Here is a 22,668-nt window from a genome sequence, read left to right on the forward strand (position 1 = left end):
TGACTGTGTCTTCTTTAGTGAAATAAGAAACATCAAAAGCCAAATAACAACAGTTATTGCTTATTGATTGATAAGAATATTTTTAAATCTACTATCTTGAATTTCTATAGTTCCTACCTAAACTCTTAGGACAAATGACTTCAGTCTATTTGAACTTATCCTTACCTAGTGTAAAGTAAACTATATCTGGATTTTCCTTTTCATCTGCCTATGCTGCATCCTACAATCAATGTTACTTTTTTTTTCATTTTATTTATTTTTTCAGCGTAACAGTATTCATTCTTTTTGCACAACACCCAGTGCTCCATGCAAAACGTGCCCTCCCCATTACCCACCACCTGTTCCCCCAACCTCCCACCCCTGACCCTTCAAAACCCTCAGGTTGTTTTTCAGAGTCCATAGTCTCTTATGGTTCGCCTCCCCTTCCAAATTTTTTTTTTTTTAATAAACATATAATGTATTTTTATCCCCAGGGATACAGGTCTGTGAATCGCCAGGTTTACACACTTCACAGCACTCACGATAGCACGTACCCTCCCCAATGTCCATAGCCCCCTCCCCCTCCCCAATCCCACCTCCCCCCAGCAACCCCCAGTTTGTTTTGTGAGATTAAGAGTCATTTATGGTTTGTCTCCCTCCCAATCCCATCTTGTTTCATTTATTCTTCTCCTATCCCCCTAACCCCCCATGTTGCTTCTCCATGTCCTCATATCAGGGAGATCATATGATAGTTGTCTTTCTCCGATTGACTTATTTCACTAAGCATGATACGCTCTAGTTCCATCCACGTCATCGCAAATGGCAAGATTTCATTTCTTTTGATGACTGCATAGTATTCCATTGTGTATATATACCACCTCTTCTTTATCCATTCACCTGTTGATGGACATCTAGTTTCTTTCCATAGTTTGGCTATTGTAGACATTGCTGCTATAAACATTCGGGTGCATGTGCCCCTTCGGATCACTAAGCTTGTACCTTTAGGGTAAATACCCAGTAGTGCAATGGCTGGGTCATCGGGTACTTCTATTTTCAACATTTTGAGGTACCTCCATGCTGTTTTCCAGAGTGGTTGCACCAGCTTGCATTCCCACCAACAGTGCAGGAGGGCTTCCCCTTTCTCTGCATCCTCTCCAGCATCTCTCATTTCCTGACTTGTTAATTTTAGCCATTCTGACTGGTGTGAGGTGATATCTCATTGTGGTTTTGATTTGTATTTTCAGATGCCCAGTGATGTGGAGCACTTGTTCGTGTGTCTGTTGGCCATCTGGAGTCTTCTTTGCAGAAATGTCTGTTCATGTCTTCTACCCATTTCTTGACTGGATTATTTGCTCTTTGGGTGTTCAGTTTGCTAAATTCCTTACAGATTTTGGATACTTGCCCTTTATCTGATAATGTCGTTTGCAAATATCTTCTCCCATTCTGTCAGTTGTCTTTTGGTTTTGTTAACTGTTTCCTTGGCTGTGCAAAAGCTTTTGATCTTGATGAAATCCCAATAGTTCATTTTTGCCCTTGCTTCCCTTGCCTTTGCTGATGTTCCTAGGAAGATGTTGCTGCGGCTGAGGTCGAAGAGGTTGCTGCCTGCGTTCTCCTCAAGGATTTTGATGGATTCCTTTCTCACATTCAGGTCCTTCATCCATTTGGAGTCTATTTTCGTGTGTGGTGTAAGGAAGTAGTCCAATTTCATTTTTCTGCATGTGGCTGTCCAATTTTCCCAGCACCATTTATTGAAGAGGCTGTCTTTTTTCCATTGGACATTCTTTCCTGCTTTGTCAAAGATTAGTTGACCGTAGAGTTGAGGGTCTATTTCTGGGCTCTCTATTCTGTTCCATTGATCTATGTGTCTGTTTTTCTGCCAGTACCATGCTGTCTTGATGATGAGAGCTTTGTAATAGAGCTTGAAGTCCGGAATTGTGATGCCGAGTTGTGGACTATCTTTCAACAATAAATTCTTATGTTTGCTGTATGCACAAAGAGGTAGGTGTTACCTATAGGATTTTTGCTCCCAAAATCAATGCCCACAGTTTTTTGACCTGTGGTCTACATAGTTATATGTATCCCTAACAATATTAAGTGCTTTTTTGACCGCTACTGCTTACCAAACTGTTTCCTTTTCTAAAGGTTTCTTGAAGAAAAAAAATATATATAGGGTTTTGGTAGGTATTAAGCAATTTGCCAGTAAGATAAATAGTCTTGGATGTCAACTTAATACAGAGAAATGTCCAGAAGAAACAATTCAAGAATACTTCCAGGTTGAAATTTTTTCTCCAGTACCAGTTAAATTTGACAAAGCCCCAGACAAGGAAATGTCTAAGGTTGCTAAATTTTCCCCCCCAAAACAGGTACAAAATGAGGAAGCTTTATAATATTAGAAAATCAGCCTTAGGTTTCAAAATAGCCTTAGGTTTGAAAAGCAACAAAGGTGTACTGGGACACAGAACTTTTAGCAGATACTGAATTAACGCACACCTTATCTACAACCATGAGTCCAAATCATGCTAGATATTCAAAGAGTTAAGTGAAACAAAACAATATGCTGACTGCAAACTTTTTGTAAAGCCCCAAATAAGAAATATTATACCATAATTTAATTCAGGTAACAGTGCATTAAAATTAAATTTCACCTTGGATTACCTAATTAAATGTTTTAAATCAGATGTGGTAAATCTAGACACAGTGCCACCTTCAGGGAAAGCAGAATTGTTGGGGGAAGATGAGGATGGAATTGCATGTTTGCTGAAACAGAAGCTAAGAATATCATTTCTGTAACAGAATTTCTTGCAAGAAAATGATTTAAAAGCAGACTTATATTTCAGCAAGCATTTATAAATATTTCTTAAAAACAAGATTTTTTTAAAAAACAGAATTTTTGAAAGATTTTAGAAAAAATAGGTACTATTTTTGGACATTATTTATCACTGACATCTGCTCAAAATTTACTATAAAATTGTTCAATTTGATCAGAGATTTAGAAAGGTGAACAAGCAGTATTTAGGACACTGTCTGCCACAAAAATGGGGCTCAAGGATTGTACTTCAGTTCTGGATCATGCGAGAAGTAGAAATACCAAAATCAAAGGCCAGTTCTAGAAGAAATAAGAATCATAAATGTGTTGCCAAACTGAGAATCAAAGCCCCATCTGGCTAACAAGTTTGAACTAGTGCTAGAGTAAGTTTTGTGTGTGTGTTTGTTTTTTTTTTAAGGAGGGTAGGAGAGGGGAGAGAAGGGAACTAACATTTACTTAGACCTCCTCACTGCCAGACAGAACTTAAATCTAAGCTTCATAATAAAATTTATATTAATTTTTATCCTTTTATTATATGTAAGAAAACCAAATGCTCCTCAAAACTGAATAAAATGGAACGAAATAATCTGTTAGATTATTATAAATCTAAGATTTGAATTCAAGGTTTCTCAATGGCAAATCCATGATCTTTATTTCAACAGTGGTCCTCAGACTTTGTAATGATAATAAAATGGAAACTAATACATACTGAGAATTTGCTATGTGTCCAATACTATTCCATGCATTTTAGAATAGAGGTTTGACTTATAGCCTCTTTTTTTTTTTTTTTTAGATTTTATTTATTTATTTGACAGAGAGAGACCACAAGTAGGCAGAGAGGCAGGCAGAGAGAGAGAGAGAGAGGGAAGCGGGCTCCCTGCCAAGCAGAGAGCCCGATGCGGGACTCAATCCCAGGTCCCTGAGATCATGACCTGAGCCAAAGGCAGCAGCTTAACCCACTGAGCCACCGAGGTGCCCCTATTCCATGCATTTTAAGCACATTAATGCACATTATATTCTCAAAAACCTAAGTGATACATTAACATTATCTCCAGGGTTTAACTTGCCTAGAAATATTCAGCTAGGGATGCCTGGGTGGCTCAGTGAGCATAGCATCACCTTTGGCTTAGGTCATGATCCCAGGGTCCTGGGATCAAGTCCTACATTAGGCTCCTTGCTGGGGCAGGGAGTGGGACAAGGAGCCTGCTTCTCCCTCAGCCTGTTGCTCTCCCTGCTTTTGTGCTCGCTCGCACTCTCTTTCTCTGACAAATAAATAAATAAAATCTTAGGGGGTAAAAAAAAAAAAAAAAAAAGAAAAGAAAGAAACATTCAGACAGTAAGCAGAGATGGGATTGAGACTCTATATTCTGGCTCCTAAAATGGAAGATCTTAACTACACACAATGCCTCCTCATGAAACTTCAATCATGTCTTTCTGAAGTAGTATAAAATGACAGGTTCAGGACAAAACCCAAATCTGCCTATTTTTGTAAATAAAGTTTTATAGGACTCCAGCTATGCTCATTTGTTATGTTTTATAGCTGCTTTCTTACTACTTCTAACTTGGTTGTATTGCAATGTAGACTTTATGGCCAGGACTTTACAAAAAAAAAAGTTAGCTGATCCCTAAGGAAGACCATGGATAACAAAACATTTGTATATTTTTGAGGGAAGTGAATCACATCTTTCTTAATAATTCATTTTTTTAAAATTCCTCTTCTCTTATTTACAAAGATGTCTAATAAAAGAGAAGACAAATAGATCTATTTGATCTCACACCTATTTGTCATAAAGATAATTTAAGTCATTTTGATTTTATTAACAGCTACTCCTCAAAGATGCAACAAAGATTCATCTATTTAAAACTATACATGAAGTAGGGGCGCCTGGGTGGCTCAGTGGGTTAAAGCCTCTGCCTTCAGCTCAGGTCATGATCCCAGGGTCCTGGGATCGAGCCCCGCATCAGGCTCTCTGCTGGACAGGGAGCCTGCTTCCCCCTCTTTCTCTGCCTGCTTCTCTGCCTACTTGTCATCTCCATCTATGAAATAAATAAATAAAATTAAAAAAAAAACTATACATGAAGTAGTAAACATCTGTATTTCTATTAGTAAATTTATACTAAGATACAGGCAATAGTTTTCTCAGGTTTTTATTTTCATTAAGGTTAAAATGAAATACTTAAGGAATAACTGCCCTCCATCTAAATGGGTCACTAGATGCTAAAACACTTTTGATCATCTGTAAAACTTTAAGGTTGGTATTTCTTCCAAGCGATTGCATTATGTTATCTAAATGTGTAACCCCATCTTTTATATACTCAGTGATTAAAAATAGGCATTTTCACTGTAATTAAATATGCCTTTGTTTCTGATTTTCAAACAGAAACAAAACACAATTTCAGTAAAAATGTGTCTCAGAGGAACACAATGGCAGGCTTTCCACAGTACCATTTGCTTAAGTGGCTCTCTGCTCTCTTCCCCCCGCCCCCAAGAAGTGTTGAACACTCTGAGCATCCCCTGGAGATTCTGGAGGGTGTTACCTGCTTGTGTATCTGCTATGTTGAAGCCTGAAATTCTTGATGCCAGATTTAGCCCATCAAATTACACAATAGTATGTGAGTTGTATTACAACTGAGACATTAATGCTGGATTCATGAAGAAAAAAGAAAGACATGCATAGCAAAACCGTATTAGTGGTTATTTGATTAATTACTCAATATGATTATAACACAACCACAGTGTTCAGGTATAATGAGGCTGGCATTTGTTGTTAAAACTGTGGGTTCCAACCTTTTGGGGTTTTGTTTGTTTTTAAATAAGCAACAAAATAGTACATATGATTAACAGATAATATAAGTACACATACCAGGAAAGAATTCCCTGGCTGGTGGGCTTTCTTGCCTTGATCCCACTTCATTTTGAAGCTGACATCAAATAAATATCACAAGATACACTGATCACAAAGAAGTAGCCAACATATTTCTGTAATTTTTACAGGCAGAGATATACATAGCTAAATAGTGTTGTAGAGGATGGGACTGGTGGACAGGGAGACATTCAGGGTATGAATAACTTGGAAAGACTGAGTTTTTTTAATGTAACATTAAATACATATAAGAAAATATTATGAATTTATAATGATTTCAAAAGAAACAATTAGGAAATATAGAGCTAATATAATGAATGATACCTACAAAGTCCTCTGTCATCCTCTCCTTAACTGTACACATTTACCCCTCTCCTACTCACTAACTCTACATAGGTAATCTATCTTGATTATGCTTAATATATCCATATTTCTTTTTGTGACTTTAGTATGTATTAGTATATTAGTATGATATATATACACACACACATATACATACACAAGTATAATGCATATATATGCATTCTTTAATAATATTTCACTTTGCATATTTTTGAACTCCATATTCTGCGTGAACTTATCTGTGATTTGTTTTTTGTGCTCAAAATACTCTTTGTGCAACATAATAATACATGAACATTAAGTATTTTATTACATGAATATATTATGCCCAGAGGGAGAGTAGTAATGTGCAAACATTCTGGAAAAAATGGTATTAAGGAGTGATTTTAAACATTCACTTACTTAGTAATTCCATTTTTGGAAAAGACCAGATTTTCACGAAGAGATTAGCATATTGCCCAAAGTCACACAAGAGAACCAATATTAAAATATGAGAAGTCTTTTCCTGTACAGACTAGTATACTGTCATCACTATGCTACACTGCCTCTGCAGTGTATTAACCTTAAGTAATATTGTAACTGTTTTTAAAAGAAAAATAATACCTCAATATGGAGAGTATTCAGGTAAAATAAAGTTTGTTTTGAATGGTTTATTGTTCACAAAAATGAACTGTTTATCATTCTTATTAGTCCAATAAAATTTACAATATCCTTCCAAAACTAAACATGCCTTACTTTTAAAAAATATATATATAGTTTAATAATATATATAATTATGGATCAACCTACATACTATCTATATCTATATATGTATCTATATATAGAGATCCATATACAGGGAGAAAGAGAGAGATTTTCAGGGTGGGTAGAGGTAGAGACAGAGAATCTTAAACAGGCTCTGTGCGCAGCATGGAGCCCAACCAGGGATTCCATCTCACAACCCTGAGATCATGACCTGAGCTGAAATCAAGAGTTGGATGCACAATCGACTGTGCTACCCAGGTTCCCCATTTTAAAATACATTTTGAAATTATCTCAGGACATGTATTATTCAAAGACCAATGCCTTGTAAATAAATGAACCAATAACTTAACAACTGAGACCCAGGTGGAAATGGTTACTATTTCTATTCTAGGTTGTTGTTTTATAAACGAACACTTTAAATAGGTCATTTTACATATCAAAATTATTAATGCTTATGTAATATGCTTTTGGAATTAATGGATTTCCAGAGTCCAATGATTGTTCATCTTTTCTTTTCTTATCATACTTACTTCTCAGCACCATTCCTCAGGCTGACATTCTTAAAGCCATGTTTTCTCTTGGCTTCTTGACATTACACTCTTAGTATTCTTTCCATCTTACTAGACACTCTTTTTCTTGATTCTTCTCATCATTAAATACTGGAGCACCATGCTCTGGTTTCAGTTACAAGTTCTCTTTTCAATAGTTTTAAACAGAATCTACGTAATCGTGAATATTCAATCTATACATGTCTAGCCCGAATCTTTCTGGGTTTGTAAATGTTAACTTGAATTTCTAGTTGACGCATGTCCTTGCCTGTCTAAATAAACATCTCAATCTTAACCTGGCCAAAACAGAACTCTTGTTTCCTTCCTTTTTCACACAGGTTACTCCTCTTCTACTAGTCCCAGTCTCAGAAGTGGCAAGAACAGGCCCATTACTCAAATTAAAACTGTCAGTTATCCTTGCTTTTCTCTTTCCGTCATCAACCAATTCCAATTCACAACAATTATTGTTGGCATTGCTTTCAGAACACATCACACACCTTTTCCCTTCTCACCACCTCAACTGCTACCACCAGGGTCTGTTACATCATTTCTTACTTGTAAAATCCTTTCTTATATATTGACCGAAAATAGGAAATTCAATTGACATGTGGTAGGTCTATTGCCAAAGAATATCAGTTCAAATGTACCACCTCAACTGAAAGACCAGAGAACCATAAATGACAATAATACTTCTACCTTTAGTTTCAGCAAGTATAACCTTTATTAAAACCAATTAATATTAAATTATTTTCAATAATGCAACACTTTGTCCTACTAAGAACATTCACCAGTACATTTCCAAGTGTTTAAGAAATCTTTCATATTTGTCACCTCATTTGACAGTCAATAATAATCACACAAGCAAAATAATTACAGTAGCTCTTGTTCATGGATACTTTCACTATACTCTGTGATAACCTATTAAATATATTTTATTGTTTAATTGTCCAAATAACCCTACGGGATGATTAGTTAAGTTACATGTGATGAAAGGGAGACTCAAAAACCTTAATCAACTTGTAGCAGCTATTAAGTGGCAGAAGTGAGAACAACCCCTAGATCTTCATGATTTCAGACAGCGGTGATTTTTACCAATCTAATATACTTTCTCCAGTGGGATTTTGTTAATGAAATGGAGCTGGGAATTAGGAAATAATTTTCCTTTCCCTACTCTAATCTCTCCTAAAGGGCTGTTGAAAGTTAAGGTTACTTAAATAACAGAAGAGCCATGAAATTATACTTTTTCCCCTTCTTATCTATTTTCCGTATCAGGTTTTATAGTCTCATTAAAAAGCCGGGCCTCACGAAAGCAGAACATTCTTATTCAGAAACCTATCCATTCTCAGTGAATCTAAGATATGCCATTATCTACGTTAGAGATTTCTTCAAGGAGTATAGAATGGATTCTTTGCTTTGTATGAATATTGTGTCATATCTTTTTTAATTTACATTACTCTAAAATGAGAAAATTAAGCTTTCATACAACTTGTAAGAATTGACACTAGTGCCCTAATTTCATCTTCATGATAAATGGTCACACCTCATTGACAGGTCTTGCAAAGGAAGGACAGAGATTGCACAAAATGGAACCACTGATGATGGAGTTATCGGTTATGTGATGACATTCCACATCTTGTCACAGTAAGTGTGTAATTTGATGAACTCTGAAACAAATATAAACCTATGCAACAACTATACCAATCCATATGTAAACAGTTTTTATTACTGTAGAAATTTATTTATTAGATGTAGAGCTATTCTGAAAGACAGAAAGGCAGTGCTGAAAAATACCCAGTTCAGCCAGACAAACAGTATCCTGTTGAAGGTTTTAGAGTATGTCTCACAGATCCTCTCAACCAAATAATTAAAATGTTAAAAGCTTAGAGGGGTTGTTCATCAACTACTTCAACTTAAAGAAGGGCTTATTTTGAAGATATCTGTAGATGTGGCTTTTGTCTAATGGAATGCCTAATGGAATGGATGAACCTCTAATAAGAACCACAAGAAATCTAAAAGTAATTTAAGAGAATTCTATTCATAGAAACACTCTGCGATTGGACATAAATGGACAGAAAGAGTGCAAAATGAAAAGAGGCCTCTGGAAATCTACATCTACAAGCACACATAAGAATAAGATAACTATTCAGAAGTAAACATGTGTTAACTTCATTTAAAAAAAAAAAGGGAAGAATGACTTGGAGGGAAGAACCAAGAGTACAAAAGACGAAACTAAAAGCTGTGAAGAACCATTTCCAGGCTTTAAGTCTGAAACAAGAAACTGCTAACCGATGCATTAGTTTACAGGTCTTTAAGCCGAGAACTGAACTTGGGTTGCTACACTTAAGCCTTATCTACAACTCTGCAAGCTTTACATGATGAGATTCTAATACTCTAACAGAATGATACTTTGGGTGGCCTTTGGAGGGGTAAGTGTACTTTTGCACTGTGAGGGATCCATCATTGGGGGGCCAAAAGGTATATTATGGTAGCTTGGATAGCAAAGGCCACAACATTTTTCACCTCCTGGTACCCAGACCTTTGTATAGTGCCTTCCCACACTAACAACAAGCCTATTATTTATTCCCAATAAATTTCAAAAAAGTGATGATATGTTACTTCAGAGACTAAGGTACAAAAGTCCTTGCTCAAAAAAAAAGGGGGGGGGCATTGCTCATTTTGTGTCATTCCCTTTATCTTGGATTGTACACTCCTGGGAAGCCATTTGCCATGTTGCCTACACAGTGAGAAACAGTCTCTGGCCACCAGCAGCGAAGAACTGAACCCTCTGAACAATAGGACACGAATGAGCTAGGAAGTGAATCCTCAAATACAGTCGAACTTCCATATGACTGCATCCATGGCTGACATTTTGAGTGCAACCTCATGACAGGCCTTCAGCCAGAAGGGGTAGATAAGCTGCCCTCAAAGTCCTGACCACAGAAACCATAACAAACCTTTGTTGTTTTCATGCACTATATAATTTTCTATGGAGCAACACATAATTTTATTGCAACCTTTTATTTTTGTATCCCTGAACCAGGCTAATCTCACATTTCATTATTCCTTCAAGGTTTATTACTAACTTCTTAATAGATTTCCTAGGGATGTAAATATAAACAACCATGTCATCTACTGGTAGAGGTAGTTTTACATTTTCTTTCTAATATTTAAGGTTTTTAATGCTTTTTCTTGCCTTATTTCTAGCTAGGGCTTTAACACAATGCTCATTAAAAGTGGTGAGAGTGGACATCTTACCTTGCTAATAATATCAGGGAGAAGTTTCACTTTGTACTATTTTTGTACTTCACTTCATACAATTAAATATGATTGTTAACTAGGAATAAAAGTTCCCTTCTATTACTAATGTACTTAGAATTTTATTTTTACCCATAAATTGGTGTTCAATGTTTTCCAAATGTGCTTTCTACATGTATTAATATAATCACATACTTTTTTCTTTTAGTTCATTAATATTGTGAACTACATTGATTAGTTTTAGAATGTTAAACCTTGTACTCCTGTAATAAAACCAACTAAGTCATTGTTTATTTATATGTTCCTCAATTTCATTTAATAATTTTTAAAATAATTGCACATCTATATTTATAAAGGGAATTTTTCTGTAATTTCCTTTTACTTGTAAAGATTTTGCCAGATTTTTGTAATGGGTTTATGCTGGCCATATCTAACATGCTGAGAAACATACTCTATTCCTGCATTTCTTCATTTTTTTTTTTTGGCATAACATTTTTCTTAAGATTTTCTTAAATATTTTATGGAATTCAGCACTGAAACTACCGGACTTAATTTTTTTTAAATAATAAAATATTTCTTTAATAGAAATTGGACTTTGCAGACTTTTACTTTCTTCTTATGTAACTTTGAAAAGCTAGATTTTTGCCAAGGAATTTGTGCTTTTCATCTATATTGTTACATTTATTGTCAAGCTGTTGTTAATAGTATTCCCTTGTCTTCTTTCAATGTCTTTAGAATTAGTACTGATTATTCCTGCCTCGATTCGTTGATGACATTAGAAATTTGTGTTTCTTATTTTTTTCTTTATTCTTCCTCAGCCTTTTTTTTAAAACTTCTCAAAAATAATTGGGTTTATAAATTTCCTATTTCTATTATCTCTTTTCAATTTTATTAAGTTTGTTCATGTTTCTTTCTATTTCTTCCTTTAGGTTTAATTTGCCCTTCAAGTTTCTTAAAGAAGAAACTTAAATTATCAATTATAGCACTTTCTTCCTTTAAGTATAACTTTTAAAACTATGAACTTCTTCTAAGCATGGTTTCAACTATATACCACAAATGTGTTATATTATCAAAATCATTATCATCTTACTTGAAACACTTTAAAATTCCTCTCAAGTTTTCAAATTGACCCATTAGGTATATAGTAATTTGTTGTTTAATTTTCAATATTTGATGTTTCTCTAGTTAGTTAATCATTTCTGACTCCTATTTAATTTCATTTTGCATATATTTATATATATATATGTATATAATCTACATTTCAAATTTATTGAGACTTTTTTATGACCTAGCATATACTCTGTCTTGGTGATGTTCCACATGGATTTGAAAAGATTGTATAATTCTATTATTAATTACAATAATCTATAAATCTCAGTGGGGTTAAAGAACTTGATGATGTTTAAATCTTCTGAAAATTTTCTGATTTTCATGTGTAGCTGTTTTATCAATTCTGAGAGAACACAGTTAAAATTATCTATGATGTGAATTTGTCTATTTCTTCATTTAGTTTTGTCAGATTTTTGTAACATATATTTATAAGCTACATAAATAGGCCATCCACATGTATAATTATATTTTCCTGATGAACTGACTCTTTCATCAATATGAAACACAGGCCTTTGATTCTGGTAATACATCTTATATTTATACCTATTTGACAGTGCTGCCATTCATTTTCTTGTGTTTGCAGTTTTAATGGCACATCTTTTTTCAATTTTTACTTTAAACACATTTTTTGAGCAAGCACAAATAAACATAAAGCAGACAGCAGAAACTTGTGATTTTGTTATTTTGAAAAAAATATAAAAAGAAGTCTAATTATTAGACTGCTATCTACATTTACATGGCTAACTGCTTGCTTTTGGTAAATATCCTTACTTTATGACTATTCACAGTTGCTTTCCTCCAATCTGTAATTGTCCATTGCTGGAGTTAGGATTCTATAGGCTTTTCATTTGCTCTTGATTTGTGCAGATAGAAAAAATGTCAGTTATAAAATCACTGAAATCATTTTACTGAAATGTGTCTTTTTAAAAAAAACTCTTGAATGTCCATTGAATAATGATGAATAGTGAAGTTCAAAATGCTCCATACTTCATCATATATTTGTGACTTATATTTAAAATTTAAAAAATTAGAAAAATACCTTTGAAAATTTTCCGTATTATTTTTGGAGATAATAAAATTCAATAGTATGAACTATTAGGTTGTTGTGACAAGAAAAAGGAAAATAGGTAAGAACTCTACCACCAATTACAAACCTAAATATTTATGGCTTCGTAAATTATATTGATTCTTAAATAAATGGTATTCTGATCTTCACTAATCTAGCTATATTATGAGAACAGACTCATCTCACAACATTAACTATTTTTTTTTTGTTATTTATCTAACTTTTTCCTTTTCTTTCTTTCTTTTTTTTAAAATGCCTTATAATTCAGGAAATTTGCTAGGGAATGTACCCAGTTCTTGTTTGTTAAATATAAACTAAAAAGGCATGGATAGTAGTGGGGGATTAAAAACAACCCTAGATAAATGTTCTTCTTAGCTGTTATCATTCTAGAAACTATACTACTCATCTTACCTGAAATCTCTTCCCAGTAGTCTTCTCAGTTAGTTACTACAGTATGAACAAACTTCATGAGAGAGTGACAAAAGAGAACAGAACAAACTAAAAGGAAAGAGAACAGAAACTTTCTCTGTAGACATTAGACATTCTCTTCTTACACTGTTAACAGAATTATGTGGAAAAAATAACAAAAAAGGAAGAAATAAAATGACATAGTTTTCCCCTTGCTACAGTGACTTTTATCACTAATGCTGAAGAATAAAGTGACAATAGAATTTCTAAGGGCCCAAAGTCATTTTTTTTTTTTTTTTTTTTTTTTTTCAAATAAAGAGTTAACGTTTTCGGAGCTGTTGGAAATATGCATATGCATTTTAATAATAGCAAATGATCTTCAAAAAGGGAGAACAAAATTAAAAGTATGAGATTCCACTCAAATTATCCACATTTAACCCACCTCAAAATTAAAATCTAATACAACAGAACACCACTGGGAAAAATCTTAAGTAGGAGAATCTTGTAATGTGATATATTAAACTCATTAATTCCTTTTCATTTTAAAAATCAAATAAATAATCAAATCCCAAAAACTGGGTCTTTCTTAAAGTTAAAAAATAATCTGTGTATAAAAGTGGGACTGCCATACAACATAAAAAAGTAACTGAGAAGTAAATTGAATTTGAAAATTCCTGGATTAGAGAACACTTTTTAATGTTTATTTATTTAAGTAATCTCTACATTTCACATGGAGCTCAAATCCCAACCCTGAGATCAAGAGTTGCATACTCCACTAACTGAGCCAGCCAGGTACCCCAAGAATATTTAAATAAGCAATTTTTTTAAAGGTATCTATTATAAAAACTAGAACAGTTGTCTATGCTAATCATATCATAATATAGCTTTTCTTGTTGACAATAAAGAATAAGACCCCCCACTCTCTGGATGGGCTTAGCAAACAAGTAATTATTACTCATTACACATCAGCTTTAAAAATCAATTGTCTTCAGATTCTTCAAATATTCTTTAATGAATAAAAACAGATGGAAGTATAAAAACAATCTCAATATATTCAGGACACGGACTCCATAGTGAATAACACTGAATATTTTTAAAATTATATTTAAATATTAAATATTTTTTAAATTAAGTACCCTAAGAAAGCCTTGACACTTCCTGTCTGTTCTTCCTACTTCCCTTTTACTTGTTGATTTTTAAATTAAAACTCAGAGCAAGGGAGCAGCTCTAGCTGACCAGTTGAACACTACAGACTTTGAGATTAGTATCTTTCAATATAACAGTTGTTATTAAGCTTGCTTTGTTCAAAGAGATTTGGGCTGCATGTTAAGCCAAAGGTCAGGGAGATTTGACAAGTGCAGCAAAACACTTACATTTCAGTATAGAATAGAAACCATATAGTCATAAATATAGTGCATTCTTAAATATTTAACAGGCTTACCAAAAGTTAAAGCCCTAATTTTGTAGTTTTTGTCAATTCCTATGGCATAAAACTCCTGTGTGGCTGATTTCAAGCTACCAAAATGACATATATGTATCTAAAATTGGAAAATTTACACAGCAGCCCTTATATAATATTTCCACATATAGATCCAATAGATGTAAATAGTTAATAGTAGAATACAGTAAAATAAATAGGACACAATGGGTTTTCAGTATTGACTACCCTTCTAAAAATATAATGTGTTTCATTATAAGTGTATATAATTTAGTTTTTATGTCTGACATAAAAACTATATAAAGACTACGTTAGTTTTATAACTGACAGCTAATAAAATTCCTGAAATTCTAACAGTGATCAAATATAAAAGCACTACTCCTGCATACCACTATTTAGATTCTAGACCCCAAACCACCCCAGCAATATAACTGGTATATAATGCAAATATCTCTTCCAGTTTTTACATTAACAGCTGATAAGAACACACGACTGAATGCTCCCAATAGTCTATGGTATATATTCTCTTAAATTCCCTTCTGTCTTCCTGACTCCATTCTGGCCTCTAGTGGTAGCTGCTAGCATTATTATTATTATCACTGAAGTGTTAGAAAAGCAAATTATTAGAGATCATCTTTGTAATGGAACCATAATACTACTCATTCTAAATATTTGTATTTTTCTGCTCTCACATTATTTATTATCATCTCCTATCAATTAACATGAATCAATTGAACAATAGTGGGATACAGTAAAAAGTCACTAACTTTGGAAGCAGAAATCCTAGGCTGTTGTCTTGAATTCACACAACTAGTAGAGGAAAGTCATTTAAAATTTCTGATCTCTCACTTTGTATGTTTGAAATAACATTAATATGTGCACTGCTTGTAGAAAACCCCAAAGAAAACAGTCGTAAATATAAAAATAAACTCACAGCACACTTAAATCCTAAAGAATGGCTGATTACTTGGCATAAAGAGGAAATAATCCATTCTGCATTCTCCTAACTCATCATCTGAGCACAGACTGTAGGAGGGCAGCTGTATTCAGTGGGCAAATCAGTCACTCACTCAGATTAGATCTCACTAGACTGATTGTTAACTGGGACAAAAATGAGAACACTACTTTTATGGTATCATATAAATAAAGGATCAATATCATTAAAATGAAATCCATTTAGGGTGGCTCAGTCAGCTGAGAATCAGAATCTTGATTTTTGGTTCCGGTCATAATCTCAGGGTCATGGGTCTGGGCCTGGCGCTGGGTGTGTTGACTGCTTAGGATGTTCTCTCTGCCTATTCCTGTGCCCCTCCTCCCTCCTCTCTCTCACTGTCTTTAAAAAAAAAAAGAAGAAAAAAGAAGTCCATTTAATACGTCTCTCAATAGCTTTGTACCAACATATAAAATAAACAAACATAGGTTAAAAGCTGATGCCCATTTCTCTTTAACCAACTTTGCCCAGATTTGGTGTCAATTTATTCTTTTTCAATTCCTTCACAGAATCTTGGAATTTTAGAGCTGAAGAGTACCTTATAAACTGGAGCTCCACATCCTTCATTTGACAAATGAGAAAATCTAAGCTGCAAGAGGATACTTGACCCCTGCCTAGTGCCATGCAGTTAATTATTAACAGAGGAGGGACTAACCAGTCTGAGGAATCCACTGTCTACCAGCACTGAAAGACATTAATCTTAGAGTAAACCATTACCTCTTGAAGAACTCTCTTCATCTTCAATAATAACGTCTTGACGGCTGTGCAGTCCTGTAACATCAGTCTGAAGGGCAAAGAATCGAGGCCTCCGTTTTCTTCCACACCCTGCAGGGGCCGGTCTGCAGATGGACTGCTGGGCATTCGGCTGATATGGGAGCACCTGACTTCCTGATCAATGTCTTTTGTTAATTTCAGGGAAAGATTCCTAACAAGAAAAGAAAATTACAATGTAGCATATTTAGAGAAGTATTTTCCAAACTGTTGCTCAATGCCAGGAGTGAGCTAGAAAAAATTCCTTGTGACTGGCATTTCCTCTTATTAGTCTTTGAAAATTCTGAGACTCTTTTGTCAAAATTATGAAATAAGTCAATTGTATTTTTAGTAGTAAGATTCAACGATAATCACTATTTTAGAATTTGATTTTCTTCCCTTTTAGGAATTTCATTTATACATGATAACAGTATGTTTATACTTTCTTAAATTAACTTTTTTAAAAATGTTGAAGTCAACAGAAATCACCAAAAGAGAAATTTCATATCTTTTCTAAAGATGTTTAAAAATTAATTGGAAATAAAGGATTAAGAAACCAAAAATTAAGATAAAATAATTTTGTTAATTATGTTAAATTACTAAGGCAATCAATAGCCATTTTTAGAGTTAAGAAAGACTTGTATACATAAGATTTTCTGTGAAAATAGTAAAATAAATGGAAGATGCATAACTTTATATGTAATAAGTCTGTTTATCAAACAATCATTAAATTTTTTAGCAGAGTAATGTGTGGAAAAACATACCCATATATTTACCCTGTTCTAGTTGATAATCAACAATTATTTGAAAATAATTGCATTTTGGAAATCCTCTAACATGGCTTATATTGATAATGTATGTAAAAGTAAAGATACTAAGGTTGACAGTTTTCCAAATGTGCAGATCAGGAATCGAAAAATAGTGCAAAAGAGGAGCTTATGGAAATAGTCTTTTTCATTGAGTTTTTCTGAATTTGTTTCCATTTCTTAAAGCCAAGGGGCCTATACAAGAAGACAATTAACATGATAGCATAGCTCAGGCTATTTATGAAAAAATAGTTTAGGACTTGTGCTCAATTTGAATAGCTTCTATGTGTATTATTTACTGAATTATATGACAAGGTCACTTAGCAACCTAAATTGAAAGGAAAAAAAAATAAAGTAGTCTTCTACCTTGCCACCAAGACTAAGAAAAGATACCAGTAAGAAATATACCCTCAGTTAGTTTTATTCAATTCTGATTATTCATAATAGATTCACTTTTTAAAGATTTTATTTATTTATTTGAGAGAGAGAGAGAGAGAGAGAGAATGTGTGAATAGTGGGGCATGGGTGGAGGGGCAGAGAATCCCATGGAGACTCTGTGCGGAGCCTGAGTCTGAGCTAGATATCCGGACCCATGAAATCATGGCATGACCAAAATTGCAAGTCTGATGCTTAACCAACTGAGTCACCCAGGTGCACCCACAACAGTATAATTAATTTTTAAAGTATCAGATAATTAGTAAGTAAAACACACTTCTTGATTACACTAAATTATTCACTTGATCTTCACAGATACATTCATTGATCACAACTGGGTAAGACAGTAATTACTGTCTTCATTTTTGTATTTATAATAAAATACTAAATAGTAATAGGGATGCTTGGGTGGCACAATCGGTTAAGCCACCGACTCTTGGTTTTGGCTCAGGTCATGATTTTAGGGTGGGAGACTGAGCCCTGCACTGGGCTCCATGCTCTGCTAAGAGTCCACTTCTTCTCTTCCTCTCCCTCCACACTCACTCATGCTCTCTCTCTAATATGAATGAATCAATCTTTAAAAAAACAGTAATAGCTAAAAATTTTTGAGGGCTGACTTATAGGCCAAATACTGTGTTAATCATTCCATGTGTGTAATTCACTGAAACTCTGCAAGTCCAAGAGGTGGATATAATAAATATCTTAATCTTACATGAGGAAACTGAGGTCCAGATAAGTAACTTATCTCAGAGTTTAAAAGCTAGTAAGAAGTAAACTTGGGATGAATCAATCTAGGCACTCTTGCAAAGCTTTTGTTTTCCTACTAAACACATTAATGAACCTATATATAATAACACTTAATTCATCTCAGGTGGTCTTATAAGGACTTTTACATGTTAAACCAGTTAATACAACTCTTTTAGGTAATATTATTATCATCCCCATTTCAAAGCTGAGAAAGTTTAACATGGAGAGGTTAAGTAACGTGCAGATGGTCATATAGCAAAGAAGGGACAGAGTTGAAATTTGAATACAGACAAGGCAAGCTCAAAGCCACTACATGAGTCTGTATGTCATGTGAAAAGAAACTAAAAACAAAAGGCCAAAAAGATAAAAACAAATGAAACACCCTACAATTACACAAAGAATCATTTATATTTTCACTTTTACAATGTATTTTATGTAATATGACACTCAGTTATGCACAACTTGTGAACTATGCAATCATTCATAAGGGTTTCCATTTTATTTTAGTGTCTTCTGTCCTATTTTCTCCAAGACTGATTAAGGATAAAATGGAATATAAAAATTAGATTTCACAGTATATGTAATAGTTTATTTAAGACAGAATTTTCAAAGATTTATCAGGTTTTAGTTCTGAACTACTATCAGGTTTTAGTTGTGTCTGGCTCATAATAGGTTGACTTGGTAAATTATACAACTGAAGTTGAAAAAATGAATATAATAATGAGTGAATGAATAAAACATTTTAATAATCAATGCACTATATCTCTCATTTGTATACATAAATTTTTATGCAAGGTAAATTGCTATGCATTGCAGGTCTGCTACCCACAGTTCAAAATTTCCTAGCACTCTTACAATAAAGTAATTAAGCTAATGTTTTTATAATTTCTTTTAGTTAGATTGCTACTTCTTTGGACCTGTTTGTCCAATCACAAATCTAAACATCAGTGAAGACTGACAAACGTTTCAGAAACCATAAAGGTGTGAAGTTCTATGACTAATTTCAGGGGTTTACTCAGGTTCTGTGGATTATAGTTTAACATTTACAAATCTAAGAAGCCCTGTAATTTTCAGATAGTTAAGAATGGACTATATACAGAAATGCTTGGAAGATAAATTAACCATTTGTTTTATAATTCAAAAAACTGAATGTATTTCTTAATTCCAACAAGGGAGAATGATGGCATGTTTTTCACAATTACAGAAAATATCCATACTGTATCCAGCAGAGGAATGGTGGCTGAAGTTGCCAAGCGCAAGAGGAAACAGTCACTGACCTCAAGAGGCTCACCACAGCTATTAACTTTTAATGAGTGGTACCAAAAAATATATTAGTTACAGTTGAACCTTGCACACCGTAGATTCGAACTCTGTGGATCCACTTATTTGTGGACTGTTTTCAATACTTACAGTACAATATATAAATGTTTTATCTCCTATGATTTTCTTCATAACATTTTCTTTTCCCCAACTTTATTATAAGAATACAGTATATAATATACATAACATACAAAGTATATATTAATTGACTGTTACTGGTAATGTTTCCATTCAATCTTAGGTAATTAGTAGTTAATTTTGGGGGGGAATCAAAAGTTATACACAGATTCTTGACTGTGCAGGGTGTCAGTGCCTGCAACTCCTGGGTTGTGTAAGGGTCAACTGTAACATTCTTTTGCACATGAAAAACGAATATTTTCACCTCAAAACATTTTATTTGTATGTGAAAAATAGTTATAAGACCACTGTAATCAAAACCATTCTTAATTAGGTTGAGGTAATTAGTGAAGTGGGCCATTAAAAAAGACTACTACTCAGTTGTGTAGGTTAGCACAGCCATCCTGCTGTATGTATGTGACCAATATATTTCGGACTGATAAGTCCCTGAGGCTTACAACTTTTAAATATTTTAAATATCAATCTTTTTAACAATAGACTTTCATTGGGCCAAAAATACCCAAGTGTCTCTGGGTAAATTCAACTTAAAAAAAAAAAAAAATCCCTGTAGTTGACAAAAAAAAAAAGAGAAAAATCTCTACTGTGAAGCCACAGTTTCCCCTCTCACAGGCCACTCATAAGGCCATGAGGAGAAAGCTAGGTTCAGGTACTCCCCTGTTCCTGCATCAGTAAGGATCACTAGACAATATAATCTATGCACTTTGGGACATATTCTCTGTCTGCCAATGCTCTGAATTATTTTAGTTTCAGAAAAGTGAGCAAATGGGCATTGTATCAAAAAAGTTAGACAGTTCCTTAACTTGGCCAAAAAAAACCGAGCAGAGGTTGGGGGTAGATACTGAGGCCGGATCCAGCGGTTCATTAATCACCATAACTAGTATAAACAAACAACAACATAGGAATCTCCACCAAACACACTTATTTACAGTTCACCCTGTCTGTGTCAACTTCATGAATCTTCAGTAGAACTCTCAGTAATTTTTACACATGCCTTGTTGCTCATGAATGTTGTTCATCTTTATAAATTAAAATTTAACACTCAGCTTTTCCACAGCAAAGGAAGCCATCAACAAAATGAAAGGCAATCTACTGAACAGGAGACTAGACTGCAAATGATATATCTAATAAGATATATCCTATCTAATAAGGAATTAATATCCAAAATAAAGAACTTAAAAAATTCAAGCCCCCAAAAAAATCCAATTAAAAAATGGGCAAAGGACCTAAATAGACATTTTTCTCCAAAAGACATACAGATGACAGACACATGAAAAAATACCCAATATCACACATCATCAGGGAAATGCAAATCAAAAGATGTCACCTTACACCTATCATAATGGCTAAAAGCAAAAAGACAAAAAATAACAAGTCTTGGCAAGATGCAGAGATAAAGGAGTGCTTATATATGGCTGTAAAGAATGTAAATTAGTGTAGCCACTGTAGGTAATAGTATGGTTGTGCCTCAAAATATCAGAAATAGAAATAGCATAGATGCAGTAATTCCACTACTGGATATTTACCCAAATAAAACAAAAACACTAATTCAAAAAGACATTTGTACTGTTATGTTTATTACAGCATTACTTACAATAGCCAAGACATGGAAGCAACCTAAGTGTCTATCAATAGATAAATGGATAAAAAAGATGTGGTATTTGTATATAATGGAATATTACCCAGGAATAAAAAAGAATGAAATCTTGTTATTTGTGACAACATGGATGGACCTAAAGGGTATTATGCTAAGTGAAAGAAGTCAGAAGGAGAAAGATAAATATCATGTGATTTCACTTACATGTGGAATTTTAAAAAATCAAACAAAACAAAAGAACATAAATAGCAGAAATAAATACTTAAATATAGAGAACTGGTGGTTTCCAGAGTAGGGGGATAATGGAGGAATGGGCAAAATGGGTGAAGGGGAATGGAAGATACAGGATCACAGTTACGGAATGAACAATGAGTAATGGGGATGAAATATACTACATTAGGAATATGGTCAGTGGTACTGTGATAGCATTGTAGGGTGAGAAGGTAGCTATACTTGTGGTGAGCACAGCATAATGCATAGAGTTGTCAAATTACTGTTGTACACCTGAAACTAATGTAGTATTGTGTGTCAACTATACTTCAATAATTAATCAGTTAATTAATTAATTTTTTAAAAATCACCTCAATAATAAAGCACTAGACTCTGTGTTCCAGACAAAATAAATAAAAAGAGAGAGGAAAAGAGAGAGAGAGAAATCAAATCATTTTATCAGCACAGGAATGAAAATTAAGCTATTCAGACAAAGAGAACATGGAATCATTCTGTATTTCTTACAACTGCACCAAATCTATAATCATCTCAAAATAAAAAGTTTATTTAAAAAATTACCAACATTTAGATAAAGTTGAAACTTATGGGCCTTTCTCAGTCTTGTAAGTACCAGGAAAATGAAGGTTTTGAGTAAGATTAACGGCACAGGTCATAAATGTTCTATTAAATGTATTCTTGAAAGTTTCAACTGGAGAAACTTGAGTTTCAACTGGCACTTTAAACATTGAACTAAAACTACTATAGAAATTCACTTTGTGGGGCGCCTGGGTGGCTCAGTGGGTTAAAGCCTCTGCCTTTCGCTTAGGTCATAATTCCAGGGTCCTGGGATCGAGCCCCGCATCGGGCTCTCTGCTTGGCAGGGAGCCTGCTTCCTCCTCTCTCTCTCTCTCTGCCTGCCTCTCTCCCTACTTGTGATCTCTATCTGTCAAATAAATAAATAAATAAAATCTTTAAAAAAAATTTTTTTAAATAAAAAAATAAAATAAAAAAGAAATTCACTTTGTACTTTTGTCACTGGAATTCTTTGTGTGAAAGGAATTTTCTATCAAGCTAGCTCAAAAGTTCTGTTGCAATTCTATTTTCACTATGACAGACA

General features: G+C 33.9%; 1 protein-coding gene across 4 annotated transcripts in view; it reads right to left on the reverse strand.

The window, feature by feature from the left end:
* Positions 1-22,668, reverse strand: part of CCSER1 (coiled-coil serine rich protein 1) — an 877,572-nt gene that overhangs the window by 394,395 nt on the left and 460,509 nt on the right. For 3 of the 4 annotated variants that reach the window (XM_045997844.1, XM_045997841.1, XM_045997843.1), the window contains one exon: positions 16,269-16,476. In XM_045997844.1, coding sequence (XP_045853800.1) covers positions 16,269-16,476 — 208 coding nt within the window. Of the gene's footprint in view, positions 1-1,917; positions 1,962-16,268; positions 16,477-22,668 lie in introns of those variants that run through there. The other variant, XM_045997845.1, reaches the window with a different exon arrangement.

The sequence above is a fragment of the Meles meles genome, chromosome 2 (assembly GCF_922984935.1).
Source record: "Meles meles chromosome 2, mMelMel3.1 paternal haplotype, whole genome shotgun sequence".
NCBI classification, from domain to species: Eukaryota; Metazoa; Chordata; class Mammalia; order Carnivora; family Mustelidae; genus Meles; species Meles meles.